This window comes from Schistocerca nitens, chromosome 10, assembly GCF_023898315.1.
Source record: "Schistocerca nitens isolate TAMUIC-IGC-003100 chromosome 10, iqSchNite1.1, whole genome shotgun sequence".
NCBI classification, from domain to species: Eukaryota; Metazoa; Arthropoda; class Insecta; order Orthoptera; family Acrididae; genus Schistocerca; species Schistocerca nitens.
The window spans coordinates 75,149,416-75,166,265 of NC_064623.1; the positions used below are offsets into that span (position 1 = coordinate 75,149,416).

The 16,850-nt window shown below is 45.8% G+C and overlaps 1 protein-coding gene across 1 annotated transcript in view; it reads right to left on the reverse strand.

Moving 5' to 3' along the window:
• The window catches only part of LOC126210393 (luciferin sulfotransferase-like), a 98,386-nt gene that overhangs the window by 17,404 nt on the left and 64,132 nt on the right, over positions 1 to 16,850 (reverse strand). Inside the window, exon 5 of the mRNA XM_049939623.1 lies at positions 3,706 to 3,826. Within this exon, the coding sequence (XP_049795580.1) occupies positions 3,706 to 3,826 (121 nt within the window). The remainder of the gene's footprint in view (positions 1 to 3,705; positions 3,827 to 16,850) is intronic.

Genomic DNA, 16,850 nt, shown 5'->3' on the forward strand with positions numbered 1-16,850 from the left:
ACAGTGATTATAGAAAGAGCGAAAAAGGCAATCACAGTGTGAGAGAAAGAGAGCGTCGCAGTGACAGTGCAACATACACAACTGGCCATTACAATTGCTACACTACGAAGATGACGTGCTACAGACGCGAAATCTAACTGACAGGAAGAAGATGCTGTGATATGCAAATGATTAGCTTTTCAGAGCATTCACACAAGGTTGGCGCCGGTGGCGACACCTACAACGTGCTGACACGAGGAAAGTTTCCAACCGATTTCTCATACACAAACAGCAGTTGACCGGCGTTGCCTGGTGAAACGTTGCTGTGATACCTCGTGTAAGGCGGAGAAACGCGTACCATCACGTTTCCTACTTTGTTAAAGGTAGGATTGTAGCCTATCGCGATTGCGGTTTATCGTATCGCGACAATGCTGCTCGCGTTGGTCAAGATCCAATAACTGTTAGCAGAATATGGAATCGGTGGGTTCAGGAGGGTAATACGGAACGCCGTGCTGGATCCGAACGGCCTCGTATCACTAGCAGTCGAGATGACAGGCATCTTATCCGTATGGCTGTAACGGATCGTGCAGCCACGTCTCGATCCCTGAATCAACAGATGGGGACGTTTGCAAGACAACAACCATCTGCACAAGCAGTTCGACGAAGTTCGCAGCAGCATGGACTATCAGCTCGGAGACCACGGTTGCGGTTACCCTTGACGCTGCATCACAGACAGGAGCGCTTGCGATGGTGTAATCAACGACGAACCTGGGTGCACGAATGGCAAAACGTCTTTTTTTCGGATGATTCCAGGTTCTGTTTGCAGCATCATGATGATCGCATCCGTGTTTGGCGACATCGCGGTGAACGCACATTGGAAGCGTGTATTCGTCGTCGCCATACTGGCGTATCACCCGGCGTGATGGTATGGGGTGCCATTGGTTACACGTCTCGGTCACCTCTCGTTCGCATTGACGGCACTTTGAACAGGGGACGTTACATTTCAGATGTGTTACGACCTGTGGCTCTACCCTCCATTCGATCCCTGCGAAGCCCTACATTTCAGCAGGATAACGCACGACCTTTCTGGATAGATAAAGTGTTCGACTGCTGCCCTGGCCAGCACATTCTCCAGATCTCTCACCAATGGAAAACGTCTGGTCAATGGTGGCCGGGCAACTGGCTCGTCACAATACGCCAGTCACTACTCTTGATGAACTGTGGTATCGTTTTGAAGCTGCATGGGCAGCTGTACCCGTACACGCCATCCAAGCTCTGTTTGACTCAATACCCAAGCGTATCAAGGCCGTTATTACGGCCAGATGTGGTTGTTCTTGGTACTGATTTCTCAGGATCTATGCACCCAAATTGCGTGAAAATGTAATGACATGTCAGTTCTAGTATAATATATTTGTCCAGTGAATACCCGTTTATCATCTGCATTTCTTCTTGGTGTAGCAATTTTAATAGTCAGTAGTGTAGCTGACAGCGACGGAACAATACTAGGAAAAGAGTGAAGGAGACAGTGCCAGCGGTGGAGGAATAAAGAGAAAAAGAAAGTGGAAGTGGTTAAGAGGCAGTGATAATGAGAGAGTAAATGACAACAACAACGAGGAAGGGAGATATAGTGACAGTGAGAAGAGACAGCAGCAGTAGGAGGGAGTAATGAGACAGTAGCAGTAAGAGAGAGCAAGAGGGAGACACTGACAGTGACACTGAGAGGAGACTGTAGTAGTAGGACAGAACGAAGGGGTCTGTGGCTGTAATGCAGGAGACAATCACAGAGAGACACAGAGAGATAGTGAGGATGAGTTGGGCTGAATGAGTGAGAGAGAAATCGCAAATGGGAGTGGGAGAGTATGAGCAGATTACGGCGATGGACTGGTGGCTGTGAAGAAGGGGAGCTGTGGAAGTTGAGGTGAGTTGCACGTTAAAAAAAGCGCCAATATGTTCGCATTCCAAAATTTTCGAGACATTTTTAAAGATGCTAAAGAAGGTAGGATCAGGCAGCTCGTACCCTACTTTTCAGTCAGTCTCTTAAATAAGTATTAACATATTCGCATTTTTTTTTTTTTTGCTCTGATAGGAACATTTTTCGGATGGTAGTAATACGAGGTGCGGCTAGAAAAAAACCGGACTGATGCTGGAAAAAACATTTATTTACAACTATTTACAATTTCATGTTATCTCCTTCAATGTACTCTCCTCCTCGGTCTCTACACCGCTCCATACGAATTTTCCACTGTTCATAGCAATGCTGCAGATCATTTTCGGTAAGTCCATACATTACTTCCGTCGCTTTTCCTTTTACTGCTTCAACAGTCTCAAATCTAGTTCCTTTCAAAGCTGACTTGACTTTAGGGAAAAGAAAAAAGTCACAGGGGGCCAAATCAGGTGAGTAGGGTGGATGATCTAAGATGGGAATGTTGTGTTTTGCCAAAAACGTCTTCACTGACAACGCACTGTGAGCTGGGGCATTGTATTGGTGAAGGATCCATGACTTTTTTCTCCACAAATCGTTCCGTTTTCTCCGTACTCGCTCACGTAGGGTAGCCAGGACGGTAATGTAGTAATGCTGATTCACTGTTTGTCCCTCTGGTAACCAATCAATGTGCACAATCCCTTTGATGTCAAAAAAAACAATCATCATTGCCTTGAATTTCGATTTTGACATTCGTGCCTTTTTTTGTCGTGGAGAACCAGGAGTTTTCCAATGCATCGATTGGCGTTTAGTTTCGGGATCGTAAGTAAAAAACCACGATTCATCGCAAGTAATAACATTTTGTAAGAAGGTGGGATCACTTTCAATGTTTTCCAGGATGTCAGAACAAATCATTCTTCGGCGTTCCTTCTGTTCAATTGTGAGACACTTTGGAACCATTTTTGAACACACTTTGTTCATGTTGAAACTTTCATGAAGAATCTGCCGAACACTTTCCTTGTCAACTCCTGTTAACTCAGACACTGCTCTGATTGTTAAACGGCGATCTTGTCGAACAAGTTTACCGATTTTTTCAATGTTTGCATCAGTTTTTGCTGACAATGGTCTGCCAGTGCGAGTGTCATCACTGGTGTCTTCGCGGCCATCTTTAAATCGTTTAAACCACTCAAACACTTGTGTTCGCGATAAACAATCATCGCCGTACACTTGTTGTAACATTACAAACGTTTCACTTGCAGATTTTCCTAGTTTGAAACAAAATTTGATGTTAACACGCTGTTCTTTCTGTACACTCAACATTTTCCGACGCACAGACAAAACCTCAACTACTTAAAACAGACGCCACGGGCAGATTGAGTGCAGGAGGCAGATGAAACTCGAGCAGTAGACGGAGCGAGAGTCACGTGACAGGCCACGCGACTTTCAGCCTTATTGCATTCGTTTTATTGTTTCACCAGTACTAGTCCGGTTTTTTTCTAGCCACACCTCGTATATGGTAAAAATCTCGAGCTGCTGTGCACTTTACAGAGTTTCTGTGGTAGCAGATTAAGAAATCTATTCTCTCTGTTATGTATACTACTGTGCTGCCCGCACGAGTTCATGGACTGTAAGACGATGTCCGTGTTCTCTCATGTGCACCTCTGTGTTGGCTGGCTGTATGTCGGAAGCAACGCTCGACTGTAGTTCTCAGGTTTGACCACCAGGGCCAAATTACTTCTGAAGAGCTAATTACGACTCCAAGCGTTCATATACAACTAAAGATTCCGTGCAATAGATTTGCTTACGTATGTTCTCAATGAAGTACTCGCCAAACTCGTCTAACGTCATCGTGACGTCACTGTAGAGATTGTGGTGGTGGTAGTAGGACACGATGACGTCCTTGACGTTTCTCACCACGTAGATGATCTGGAACAAAAGAGGGACGCAAGTGGTGGCAGCACAGAGGTTCACTTAATCGCATGTTACGTTTCGAAATATTATCAATGGATGATTAACGTGTTGCACTATTATACAGTTTTGAAAGTGTGACTGCACTATACAAATCCATACACATTCTAAAGAGGTATGTGTGTATTGTATGTACTCGTATGTTCCACAACTGCTCCTAAACCATTGGACCTATTTCATCCAAACTTGGAACATGTTTCACTTACATGTGGAAGAATCGCTTTTTGGGTGAAAACCACCTGCCTATCAAAGGGATGGCGGTGAAAAATATATGTATCCTACGACGCGCAAATACTCAGGCTTTATTCATCCAGTATTTGAGAATGAGACCATTTGGTGATTTGGAACAAACTTTATATGTAATATCAAGCCCATACAAAAAATTTTCCCGCTGACAATCACCACAAAATGATGAAAGGGAAAAGGTTTGTCTCTTACTACGTTTTTGCTCTTCAAGCAGCAAAACTGACACGTCAGGCATGACGTTTTAATTTATTATTTCTTTAAGCTAAATCCGTTTGTAACACATTTTGCACGTAATATCCACATACAACACTGAATGTGCCTGCAAAACTGTATAATTTTTCAACCTGTAGTGCAGGAGGTCATAAACACTGAGATGGGTGAAAAACTGCTGCATCTGGGAGGGAGGAGACGTGCCGGCCCCCGGCATGAATCCGCTCGGCGGATTAGTTCAAATGGTTCAAATGGCTCTAAGCACTATGGAATTTAACATCGGAGGTCATCAGTCCCCTAGAACGTAGAACTACTTAAACCTAACTAACCTACGGACATCACACACATCCATGCCCGAGGCAGGATTCGAACCTGCGACCGTAGCAGCAGCGCGGTTCCGGACTGAAGTGCCTAGAACCGCTCGGCCACATAGGTCGGCGGCGGATTAGTGTTGAGGTCCAGTGTGCCGGCCAGCCTGTGGATGGTTTTTAAGGCGGTTTTCCATTTTCCCCTTATTCCGCCTCTGTTACGCTATGTTGGCGACTGCTGTGCAGTCTCCACATATGCGTATACCATAATCACTCTACCACGCAAACATTTGGGTTATACTTGTCTGGTATGCGTCGTTCCTGGGGGGGAAGGGGGGTCCACTGGGGGCCGAACCGACAGCACAATAACCCTGGGTTCGGTGTGGGGCGGCGGTGGAGTGGATGGACTGCTGTCGCCTGTTGTGGAGTTGTGAACCACTGAGGGCTACGGCAGGACGAAGCCTCTCCATCGTTTCTAGGTCCCCGGTTCAATAAACAATACACACAATACACACATTCCACTGAATGCAACTACAAAATTATACTATCGTACGACACATAGTTAAGGAGATACAGTGTCATAAACACTGAAATGGGTGAAAACTGCCGCAAAATGCATGAAGTTTAAATCTATTACTTCTTTGCTACTATCTGTAGTCGCAACACATATCGCAGACAGTATCTACATACAGCGCTGAATGTATCTACACTCCTGGAAATTGAAATAAGAACACCGTGAATTCATTGTCCCAGGAAGGGGAAACTTTATTGACACATTCCTGGGGTCAGATACATCACATGATCACACTGACAGAACCACAGGCACATAGACACAGGCAACAGAGCATGCACAATGTCGGCACTAGTACAGTGTATATCCACCTTTCGCAGCAATGCAGGCTGCTATTCTCCCATGGAGACGATCGTAGAGATGCTGGATGTAGTCCTGTGGAACGGCTTGCCATGCCATTTCCACCTGGCGCCTCAGGTGGACCAGCGTTCGTGCTGGACGTGCAGACCGCGTGAGACGACGCTTCATCCAGTCCCAAACATGCTCAATGGGGGACAGATCCGGAGATCTTGCTGGCCAGGGTAGTTGACTTACACCTTCTAGAGCACGTTGGGTGGCACGGGATACATGCGGACGTGCATTGTCCTGTTGGAACAGCAAGTTCCGTTGCCGGTCTAGGAATGGTAGAACGATGGGTTCGATGACGGTTTGGATGTACCGTGCACTATTCAGTGTCCCCTCGACGATCACCAGTGGTGTACGGCCAGTGTAGGAGATCGCTCCCCACACCATGATGCCGGGTGTTGGCCCTGTGTGCCTCGGTCGTATGCAGTCCTGATTGTGGCGCTCACCTGCACGGCGCCAAACACGCATACGACCATCATTGGCACCAAGGCAGAAGCGACTCTCATCGCTGAAGACGACACGTCTCCATTCGTCCCTCCATTCACGCCTGTCGCGACACCACTGGAGGCGGGCTGCACGATGTTGGGGCGTGAGCGGAAGACGGCCTAACGGTGTGCGGGACCGTAGCCCAGCTTCATGGAGACGGTTGCGAATGGTCCTCGCCGATACCCCAGGAGCAACAGTGTCCCTAATTTGCTGGGAAGTGGCGGTGCGGTCCCCTACGGCACTGCGTAGGATCCTACGGTCTTGGCGTGCATCCGTGCGTCGCTGCGGTCCGGTCCCAGGTCGACGGGCACGTGCACCTTCCGCCGACCACTGGCGACAACATCGATGTACTGTGGAGACCTCACGCCCCACGTGTTGAGCAATTCGGCGGTACGTCCACCCGGCCTCCCGCATGCCCACTATACGCCCTCGCTCAAAGTCCGTCAACTGCACATACGGTTCACGTCCACGCTGTCGCGGCATGCTACCAGTGTTAAAGACTGCGATGGAGCTCCGTATGCCACGGCAAACTGGCTGACACTGACGGCGGCGGTGCACAAATGCTGCGCAGCTAGCGCCATTCGACGGCCAACACCGCGGTTCCTGGTGTGTCCGCTGTGCCGTGCGTGTGATCATTGCTTGTACAGCCCTCTCGCAGTGTCCGGAGCAAGTATGGTGGGTCTGACACACCGGTGTCAATGTGTTCTTTTTTCCATTTCCAGGAGTGTAGAATGTACCTAGTTCAGGAGACATGACGCCATAAACATTGAGCTGCGTGAAAGCAGAATTACATGGCGAAATTCACTACTGATTCAGGTGAAATGTGTGAAACTGATTGAATAAATCTTACTCACTGCAAGGACACCAAAATGAAAATCTCCGCTCGAAACAACCTAATTCGCAAACTAGCGGGGACGCAGTGGGGATCTCATCCACAAACTATTCGCTGTTCTGCAATGGCACTGTGCTTTTCTACTGCTGAATACGCTTCTCCAGTCTGGTACAGGTCATCTCATGCCAGACAAGTAGACATTGCTCTCAACGAAACCTGCAGGTTGATCACAGGTTGCTTAAGACCTACCCCAACTGATAAGCTCTACTGCCTGGCTGGAATAGCGCCACCATGGATACGCAGAACAGTGGCTGCCAACAAGGAGAGACTGAAAGTGGAACAGGACAGTGCCCATCCACTGCACGGACATAATCCACCACAGCAACGGCTGAGGTCGCGAAAGAGCTTCCTGAGAACATCCGAGAAGCTCACCATTTCACCAGAGAAGGCAAGGCTGGAGTTATGGAAGAAGTTGACGCCTCACTTGCACACGCCAGAAGCTGTAGAACTACCACCTGGACACAACGAGAGCTGGCTGGTGAGGAAATCGCAGGAGTTGGACGATACAGAGACAACCTGAAGAGATGGGGCTTCGTAACAGAAGATACGTCCTGTGATTGTGCACAAGAACAAACTACAAGCCACATGCTCCAGTGCCTTTTGTGCCCTACATCCTGCACGAAGATTGATCTCCTGCAAGCCACTCCAAGCGCCTTGGAGGTTGGAAAGTACTGGGCACATGTAATATAAATACAATTTGTGTATATATATATACGTACATATTTATTAATGTGTATGGCTACTGTAAGTTTGTATGTTTCTGATTCGAGAATAATAATAATAATTGAATAAATGTATGAGAAATATGTGTGAGATGTACATATGCCTGCAGAGACAAGGGTAAAAAACTCCTCCTAAACCTTTGGACCAATTTCAACCAAACTTGGTACAAATATTACTTACTATCTGGAAAGCAATAGTGTAGTATGTAGGTAGAAACCAGAAGCCTCCTATTGTGGTGGGGGTGATAAGGTGGAGAGAGAATGAGGAGGAAGAGATGGACTGATAGAGAAGCACATGGAAATAGGTATGGTAGAGGAAGAGATGGACAGAGGGAACAGAGAGAGAATGGAAGGGAGAACTGGACAGAGGAGGGGGAGATGTGGAGATGGACAGAGAGACGAAGGAGGGAGAGGGACTTAGGGAGGTGGGGGGGGGGGTGAGATGGACAGAGGGCTGGGGAGGACTAAATGGACAGACATAGGGAAGAGGACATGGACAGAGAGAGAGGGAAGGAAGAGGGGGAGGGGGATATGTGCCAAGAGAGGGAAGAGGAGGACAGAGAGGGGGTGAGGAGGATATAGAGGAGCAAGAGGAGATGGGGGGGAGGAACAGATTGACACAGGGGGATGGAGGAGACAGGGATAAAAAGGGGGAGGGGAAACTGTAAAGGGAAAGGGAAGAAGGTGAAGAGAGAGGGAGAGTGGAGAACAACAATGAAAGAAGGATAGCATATGGACATATAGATGGGCAGAAAGAGATGGAAAAGTAATGGGGGCGGAGAAAGTGGATAGAGAGATGGGAAGAAGAAAATAGACAGAGAGAAGAAGCAGGAGATGGACAGAGAGGGGAAGGAGGAGCTAGAATAGTTGGAATAAATACACGCCCATGCAAAGCCAATTCAAGTTATCGTTATCTAAAACTATTTACAGGCTCGCTATTATAGTAAAATTGTCCGCTCCGATAGTTGAGTGGTCATCGTGACGCATTGCCGTCCTACAGGCTCGGGTTCGATTCCAGGCTAGGTCGGGGATTTTCTCCGCCCAGGGACTGGGTGTTGTGCTGTATTCGCCATCATATCACCCCCATCCGGCGCGCAGGTCGCCCAAAGTGATGTCGACTGTAATAAGACCTGCACCAAGGCGGCCGGACCTAACCCGCAGGGGGCCTTTCAGCCAATGACGCCAAACGCTCATTTCCATTTCTATAGTAATAATTAATATTAGTTTTAATTTCAACATTGTAAGGAAGAGAAATGAATAAATTCTTGGAGAACATAAATGCTTATACAAGATGTTTTAAAATTGTGAGACGTATTCTTACAGGAAGGTAGAAAGATTCGTGTGGCATTGTTGGCTGGGAGAAATCGATATGTAGGTTCAGCCAGCTAATCCCAGAGGGTTTTTTCCAATCTGTGCAGTGTCACCTGTTGGGAAGCGAGTAAGACCTTCCGTTAACCACGCTGTGACATTAGCAACGCGCTCTCTGTTCGGTCTGCGCCGCCAGATGGGTGTGTGTGATGGCGAGAGCAAGCGCCCCCTCATGTCTGTGTGCAGCAGTACTGCGTGACGTCATTTTCATATCAAAATCATTCGTAAGCGACAATTTTTATAGTAACTTTACTTGTGACTATGTAGTTGCATACGCACAGAGAAAGGATAAATTTTGTTAAAAAAAGACGATAAAAATACTTTTATAGTATGTTTTTGATGTATTTTATGTCAGGAAAGAAAAATACATAGTCAAAATTTGGCTGAAACCTGAAATTTTTCATACAGTATGCTTTCTTTAGGTGTAAGTATGGAAGGCCAAGAACGAAGCGCTCGAATTAGGGGCATGAGACAAGGATACAAGTTTTCACTCCTTCTCTTCAACCTACACATCGAAGAAGTAATGGTGGACGTAAAAGAAAAGTTAGGGATGGGAGTAAAATTCAGGGTGAAAGGATACCAATGATGAGATTAGCTGGTGACATTGCAATCCTTAGTAAAAGTGAGGAAGAGTTGCAGGACTTGTTGAATGAAATGAGCAGTAGTCTAATAGGTACACAATATGGACTGAGAGTAAACTGCAGAAAGATGAAAGTAATGAAGTGTAGCAGTATTGAAATTAGTGGTTAACTTGATTGTAAAATGGGAGACTACGAAGTAGAGGCAATGAAGAAAGCATGTGACGAACAAAGCAAGGAGGACATAAAAAGCCGACCAGCATCGAAAAGAGAGCATTCCTGGGTAAAACAAATTCGCGAACAGCTGTATGTGCTTTTGGCTACCGTCAATCGTCTTCGGGCTGCTGTCTTGGAGTGTAGCGGCGGCGGAGAATCTGGTGCGTTGCATGAGGCACTTTAGGGGACGCTTGTTTCGCCCACAGGCGCTGCCGCTGAGGTACCTCCAAGTGTACCAGATGCGATGAATCTGCCCTAACAGGAAGGATGAGTGGCGGGTGGTAATGTGTTCGCGTCGCTCGAGGTGGAGGGCCAATGTGGAGGCTGGCCGTCTGAACTCGCCCATTCATCCTGGGAGTGGATAGGTGGCCGCATCTTCAGCAGCGCCCGAGGCACACGAGAGGAGGAGGGGGGGGGGGGTCACTAGTTATCGGGTGCTGCATAGTTAGGCGCGTTATGGAGCCCCTTAGGCAAACAGCATTCAGAACTAGAAAGAAAGCCAATGTGCACTCGGTACATCTGCCAGTGGGTCTCATTCGAGATGTGGAGGATCGTGTCGAGCATGCAATGTGCAGTCGTCTGCAAGTTGTGGCACACTTCAGCACCAACGACGCCTCTCTCTTGGGTTCTGAAGCCATCCTCTGTTCATACTGGCGGCTGGCGGAGGTGGTGAAGACAGCAGGTCTCAAGTTTGGGGTGCAAGCGGAGCTCCCAATTTGCAACATTGTTTCCAGAATCGGTGGGGGTCCTACAGTTTGGAGCCGAGTGGAGGGTCTCAACCAAAGGCTTCGTCGACTCTCTGACGGTCTCGGCTGCTGCTGCGTTATCGTGTGAGGATTTGTAGGACTCTCCTTGCTAGGTCAGGGTCGCACTACACAAAGGCAGCAGCTACTCGGGTAGCAGAATATCTGTGGAGTGCGCATGGGGTTCTCCAGGCATGGCAGGTGGTTCAGGTTCTCCGATGAACAGTCGCCAGACGACTCGCAGATACCGAAATCATACCGTGTTCAGAGAAAAACACTTCGACTGTCAAAATTTTATCAGCAAATTGTCGAAATATTCGTAACAAATTTCTCGAATTTACTGCTCCCTAGGAAACCTCTCGCGCTCAAATTATTCTCGGAACAGAGACGTGGCTGAAACGTGAAGTACAAAGTTCTGAGATGTTTAATAATTGATGGAAGGTATATCGAAAAGACAGATTAGATTCATAGGAAAGGGTGTGTTTGTTGCAGTTGACGAAAGTATCGTCTCTGATGAGGTCGAATTTGAGTGTGACAGTGAAGATCTAGATGAAACTGATTCAATTGTTATATGTTTCTACCGGCCATCCGATTCCTCTGTGAAAGTTTTAGAGTTACTGACAGAAAGTCAAGCGCTGGAATACCCATATCACGCAATATTACATGGAGATGACTATAACTCACAGGGTACAGATTCGGACGTCTATGGATTGATTGCAGGGGCGCAGACAGACATTCTTGCGAAATTCTCTTGAACATATTTTCTGAAAACTGTCTTGAACAGGTAGTTCGACAGCTCACAGGCAATGGAAATATTTTAGACCTCTTCGGTCCCGGGTTCGATCCCCGCCACTGCCTAAATTTTGATAAATAATCAGCATTGGCGGCCGAAGACTTCCGGGGCATAAGAAGTCAGCCTCATTCTGCTAACGGCCTTGTCAAAGAGGGCGGAGGAGCGGATAGAGGTTCAGGGCACTCTTTTGTCCTAAGGGTGGGAAATTGCCCCTAAAGGCGGAAGAATCAGCAATGATCAACGACATGAGGATGCAGAAGGCAATGGAAACCACTGTATTAAAGACACGTAACGTGTATCCACAGGACATGTGGCCTGTAATTGAAGAAGTGTCATGATGATCTCTCCATTGGCAAAAGATTCCGGAATAGTCCCCCATTCGGATCTCCGGGAGGGGACTGCCAAGGGGGAGGTTACCATGAGAAAAAGATTGAATAATCAACGAAAGGATAACGTTCTACGAGTCGGAGCGTGGAATGTCAGAAGCTTGAACGTGGTAGGGAAACTTGAAAATCTGAAAAGGGAAATGCAAAGGCTCAATCTAGATATAGTAGGGGCCAGTGAAGTGAAGTGGAAGGAAGACAAGGATTTCTGGTCAGATGAGTATCGGGTAATATCAACAGCAGCAGAAAATGGTATAACAGGTGTACGATTCGTTATGAATAGAAAGGTAGGGCAGAGGGTGTGTTACTGTGAACAGTTCAGTGACCGGGTTGTTCTAATCAGAATCGACAGCAGACCAACACCGACAACGATAGTTCAGGTATACATGCCGACGTCGCAAGCTGAAGATGAACAGATAGAGAAAGTGTATGAGGATATTGAAAGGGTAATGCAGTATGTAAAGGGGGACGAAAATCTAATAGTCATGGGCGACTGGAATGCAGTTGTAGGGGAAGGAGTAGAAGAAAAGGTTACAGGAGAATATGGGCTTGGGACAAGGAATGAAAGAGGAGAAAGACTAATTGAGTTCTGTAACAAGTTTCAGCTAGTAATAGCGAATACCCTGTTCAAGAATAACAAGGGAGGAGGTACACTTGGAAAAGGCCGGGAGATACGGGAAGATTTCAATTAGATTACATCATGGTCAGACAGAGATACCGAAATCAGATACTGGATTGTAAGGCGTACCCAGGAGCAGATATAGACTCAGATCACAATATAGTAGTGATGAAGAGTAGGCTGAAGTTCAAGACATTAGTCAGGAAGAATCAATACGCAAAGAAGTGGGATACGGAAGTACTAAGGAATGACGAGATACGTTTGAAGTTCTCTAACGCTATAGATACAGCAATAAGGAATAGCGCAGTAGGCAGTACAGTTGAAGAGGAATGGACATCTCCAAAAAGGGCCATCACAGAAGTTGGGAAGGAAAACATAGGTACAAAGAAGGTAGCTGCGAAGAAACCATGGGTAACAGAAGAAATACTTCAGTTGATTGATGGTAGGAGGAAGTACAAACATGTTCCGGGAAAATCAGGAATACAGAAATACAAGTCGCTGAGGAATGAAATAAATAGGATGTGCAGGGAAGCTAAGACGAAATGGCTGCAGGAAAAATGTGAAGACATCGAAAAAGATATGATGGTCGGAAGGACAGACTCAGCATACAGGAAAGTCAAAACAACCTTTGGTGACATTAAAAGCAACGGTGGTAACATTAAGAGTGCAACGGGAATTCCACTGTTAAATGCAGAGGAGAGAGCAGATAGGTGGAAAGAATACATTGAAAGCCTCTATGAGGGTGAAGATTTGTCTGATGTGATAGAAGAAGAAACACGAGTCGATTTAGAAGAGATAGGGGATCCAGTACTAGAATCGGAATTTAAAAGAGCTTTGGAGGACTTACGGTCAAATAAGGCAGAAGGGATAGATAACATTCCATCAGAATTTCTAAAATCATTGGGGGAAGTGGCAACAAAATGACTATTCACGTTGGCGTGTAGAATATATGAGTCTGGCGACATACCATCTGACTTTCGGAAAAACATCATCCACACAATTCCGAAGACGGCAAGAGCTGACAAGTGCGAGAATTATCGCACAATCAGCTTATGCATCGAAGCTGCTTACAAGAATAATATACAGAAGAATGGAAAAGAAAATTGAGAATGCGCTAGGTGACGATCAGTATGGCTTTAGGAAAAGTAAAGGGACGAGAGAGGCAATTCTGACGTTACGGCTAATAATGGAAGCAAGGCTAAAGAAAAATCAAGACACTTTCATAGGATTTGTCGACCTGGAAAAAGCGTTCGACAATATAAAATGGTGCAAGCTGTTCGAGATTCTGAAAAAGGTAGGGGTAAGCTATAGGGAGAGACGGGTCATATACAATATGTACAACAACCAAGAGGGAATAATAAGAGTGGACGATCAAGAACGAAGTGCTCGTATTAAGAAGGGTGTAAGACAAGGCTGTAGCCTTTCGCCCCTACTCTTCAATTTGTACATCGAGGAAGCAATGATGGAAATAAAAGAAAGGTTCAGGAGTGGAATTAAAATACAAGGTGAAAGGATATCAATGATACGATTCGCTGATGACATTGCTATCCTGAGTGAAAGTGAAGAAGAATTAAATGATCTGCTGAACGGAATGAACAGTCTAATGAGTACACAGTATGGTTTGAGAGTAAATCGGAGGAAGACGAAGGTAATGAGAAGTAGTAGAAATGAGAACAGCGAGAAACTTAACATCAGGATTGATGGTCACGAAGTCAATGAAGTTAAGGAATTCTGCTACCTAGGCAGTAAAATAACCAATGACGGACGGAGCAAGGAGGACATCAAAAGGAGACTCGCTATGGCAAAAAAGGCATTTCTGGCCAAGAGAAGTCTACTAATATCAAATACCGGCCTTAATTTGAGGAAGAAATTTCTGAGGATGTACGTCTGGAGTACAGCATTGTATGGTAGTGAAACATGGACTGTGGGAAAACCGGAACAGAAGAGAATCGAAGCATTTGAGATGTGGTGCTATAGACGAATGTTGAAAATTAGGTGGACTGATAAGGTAAGGAATGAGGAGGTTCTACGCAGAATCGGAGAGGAAAGGAATATGTGGAAAACACTGATAAGGAGAAGGGACAGAATGATAGGACATCTGATAAGACATGAGGGAATGACTTCGATGGTACTAGAGGGAGCTGTAGAGGGCAAAAACTGTAGAGGAAGACAGAGATTGGAATACGTCAAGCAAATAATTGAGGACGTAGGATGCAAGTGCTACTCTGAGATGAAGAGGTTAGCACAGGAAAGGAATTCGTGGCGGGCCGCATCAAACCAGTCAGTAGACTGATGACAAAAAAAAAGTCATTATAGAAACGGGGATTAGCGATTGTGATATGATCATAGCGACTTTGTTTACCGAAATTATCACTCACTAGGAGAGTATCTGCGGTAGAAAGAGCAGGTAGACAGTTGTTAGGCCACCAAATGGTTCAAATGGCTCTAAGCAGTATGTGACTTAACATCTGAGGTCATCAGTCCCCTAGATTTAGAGCTCCGTAAACCTATCTAACCTAATTATACACACATCCATGTCGGAGGCAGGATTCGAACCCGCTACCGTAGCAGCCGCGTGGTTCCGGACTGAAGCGCCTAGAACCGCTCGACCACAGCGGCCGGCTGTTAGGCCCCCACATAGTGAATGAATTGACATCGTTTAGTTCCATTACGATAGGCGTGGAGGAATTATGGGCAAAGTTTAAATGGAATGTAATTCATATTCGGGAGAAGTACGTGGCTAGTAAGTGGAATAAAGACGGAAAAGACCCACCGTGCTTTAACAGCGAAATTCGAAAAATGCTGATAAAGCAAAGGCTGTTGCGCCCTCGATTCAAAAGAAAACATGCACATGAAGACAGGCAAAAATGAATAGAAATTCGTGCGTCTGTACGAAGATCGATGTGCGAAGCTTACAACTACCACCGTCATACCTTAGCAATAGATCTTGCCCGGAATGCGAGAAAATTCTGCTCCTACGAAAATCGCTAAGTGGCTGTAAGGCTTCTATACAGTCACTCGTTGACCAGTCTGGTGTGGCAACAGAAAACAGCAGAACTAAAGACGAAGTTTTAATTTTCACATTTAAGGAATCGGTAACGCAGGAGAATCGTACAAACATACCAACGTTTGACCATCACACAGACCCCCAAATGGAGGAGATACACCTACATCTACATGGATACTCTGCAAATCACACTTAAGTGCCTGGCAGAGGGTTTATCGAACCACCTTCACAATTCTCTATTATTCCAATCTCGTATAGCGCGCGGAAAGAATGAACACCTGTATCTTTCCGTACGAGCTCTGATTTCCCTTATTTTATCGTGGTGATCGTTCCGCCCTATATAGGTCGGTGTCAACAAAATATTTTCGCATTCGGTGGAGAAAGTTAGTGATTGGAATTACGTGAGAAGGTTCCGTCGTAACGAAAAACACTTATGTTTTAATGATTTCCAGCCCAAATCCTGTATCGTTTCAGTGACACTCTCTGCCATATTCGCGATAGTACAAAACGTGCTGCCTTTCTTTGAACTTTTTCGATGTAGTCCGTCAGTCCAACCTTGTAAGGATCTCACACCGCGCAGCAGTATTTTAAAAGAGGACGGACAAGCACAATGTAGGCAGTCTCCTTAGTAGATCTGTTACATTTCCTAAGTGTCCTGCCAATAAAACGCAATCTTTGTTTAGCCTTCCCCACAACATTTTCTATGTGTTCCTTCCAATTTATATAGTTGAAGTTACGGCTTTTAGATTAGAGTGATTTATCGTGTAACCGAAGTTTAACGAGTTCTTTTAGCACTCATGTGGACGACCTCATACTTTTCGTTATTTAGAGTCAACTGCCACTTGGAAACCATTCAGATATCTTTTCTAAATCGTTTTGCACTTTATTTTGATCTTCTGATAACTTTATTAGTCGATAAACGACAGGATCATCTGCAAACAACCGAAGACGGCTGCTCAGATTGTCTCCCAAATCGTTTATACAGATAAGGAACAGCAAAGGGCCTATAAGAGTACATTGGGGAACGCCAGAAATCACTTCTATTTTACTAGATGACTTTCCGTCACTTACTACGAACTGTGACCTCTCTGACAGGAAATCACAAATCCAGTCTCACAACTGAGACGATATTCCATAAGCAGGCAATTTCACTACGAGCCGCTTGTGTGGTACAGTGTCAAAAGCCTTCCGGAAATCCAGAAATACGGAATCGATCTGACATCCCTTGTCAATAGCACTCATCACTTCAGGTGAATAAAGAGCTAGTTGTGTTTCACAGAAACGATGCTGTCTAAATCCATGTTAACTGTGTGTCAATAGACCGTTGTCTTCGAGGTAATTCATAAGCATCTCTAATGTAGAGAAACATCTGAAAGAATTGAAAGCAAGTAAGTCCGCAGGTCCTGATGGAATCCAAATTCGGCTTTACAAAGTACTGTACAGCATTGGTCCTTTACTTAGCTTGCATTTATCGCGAATCTCACGCCGAACGCAA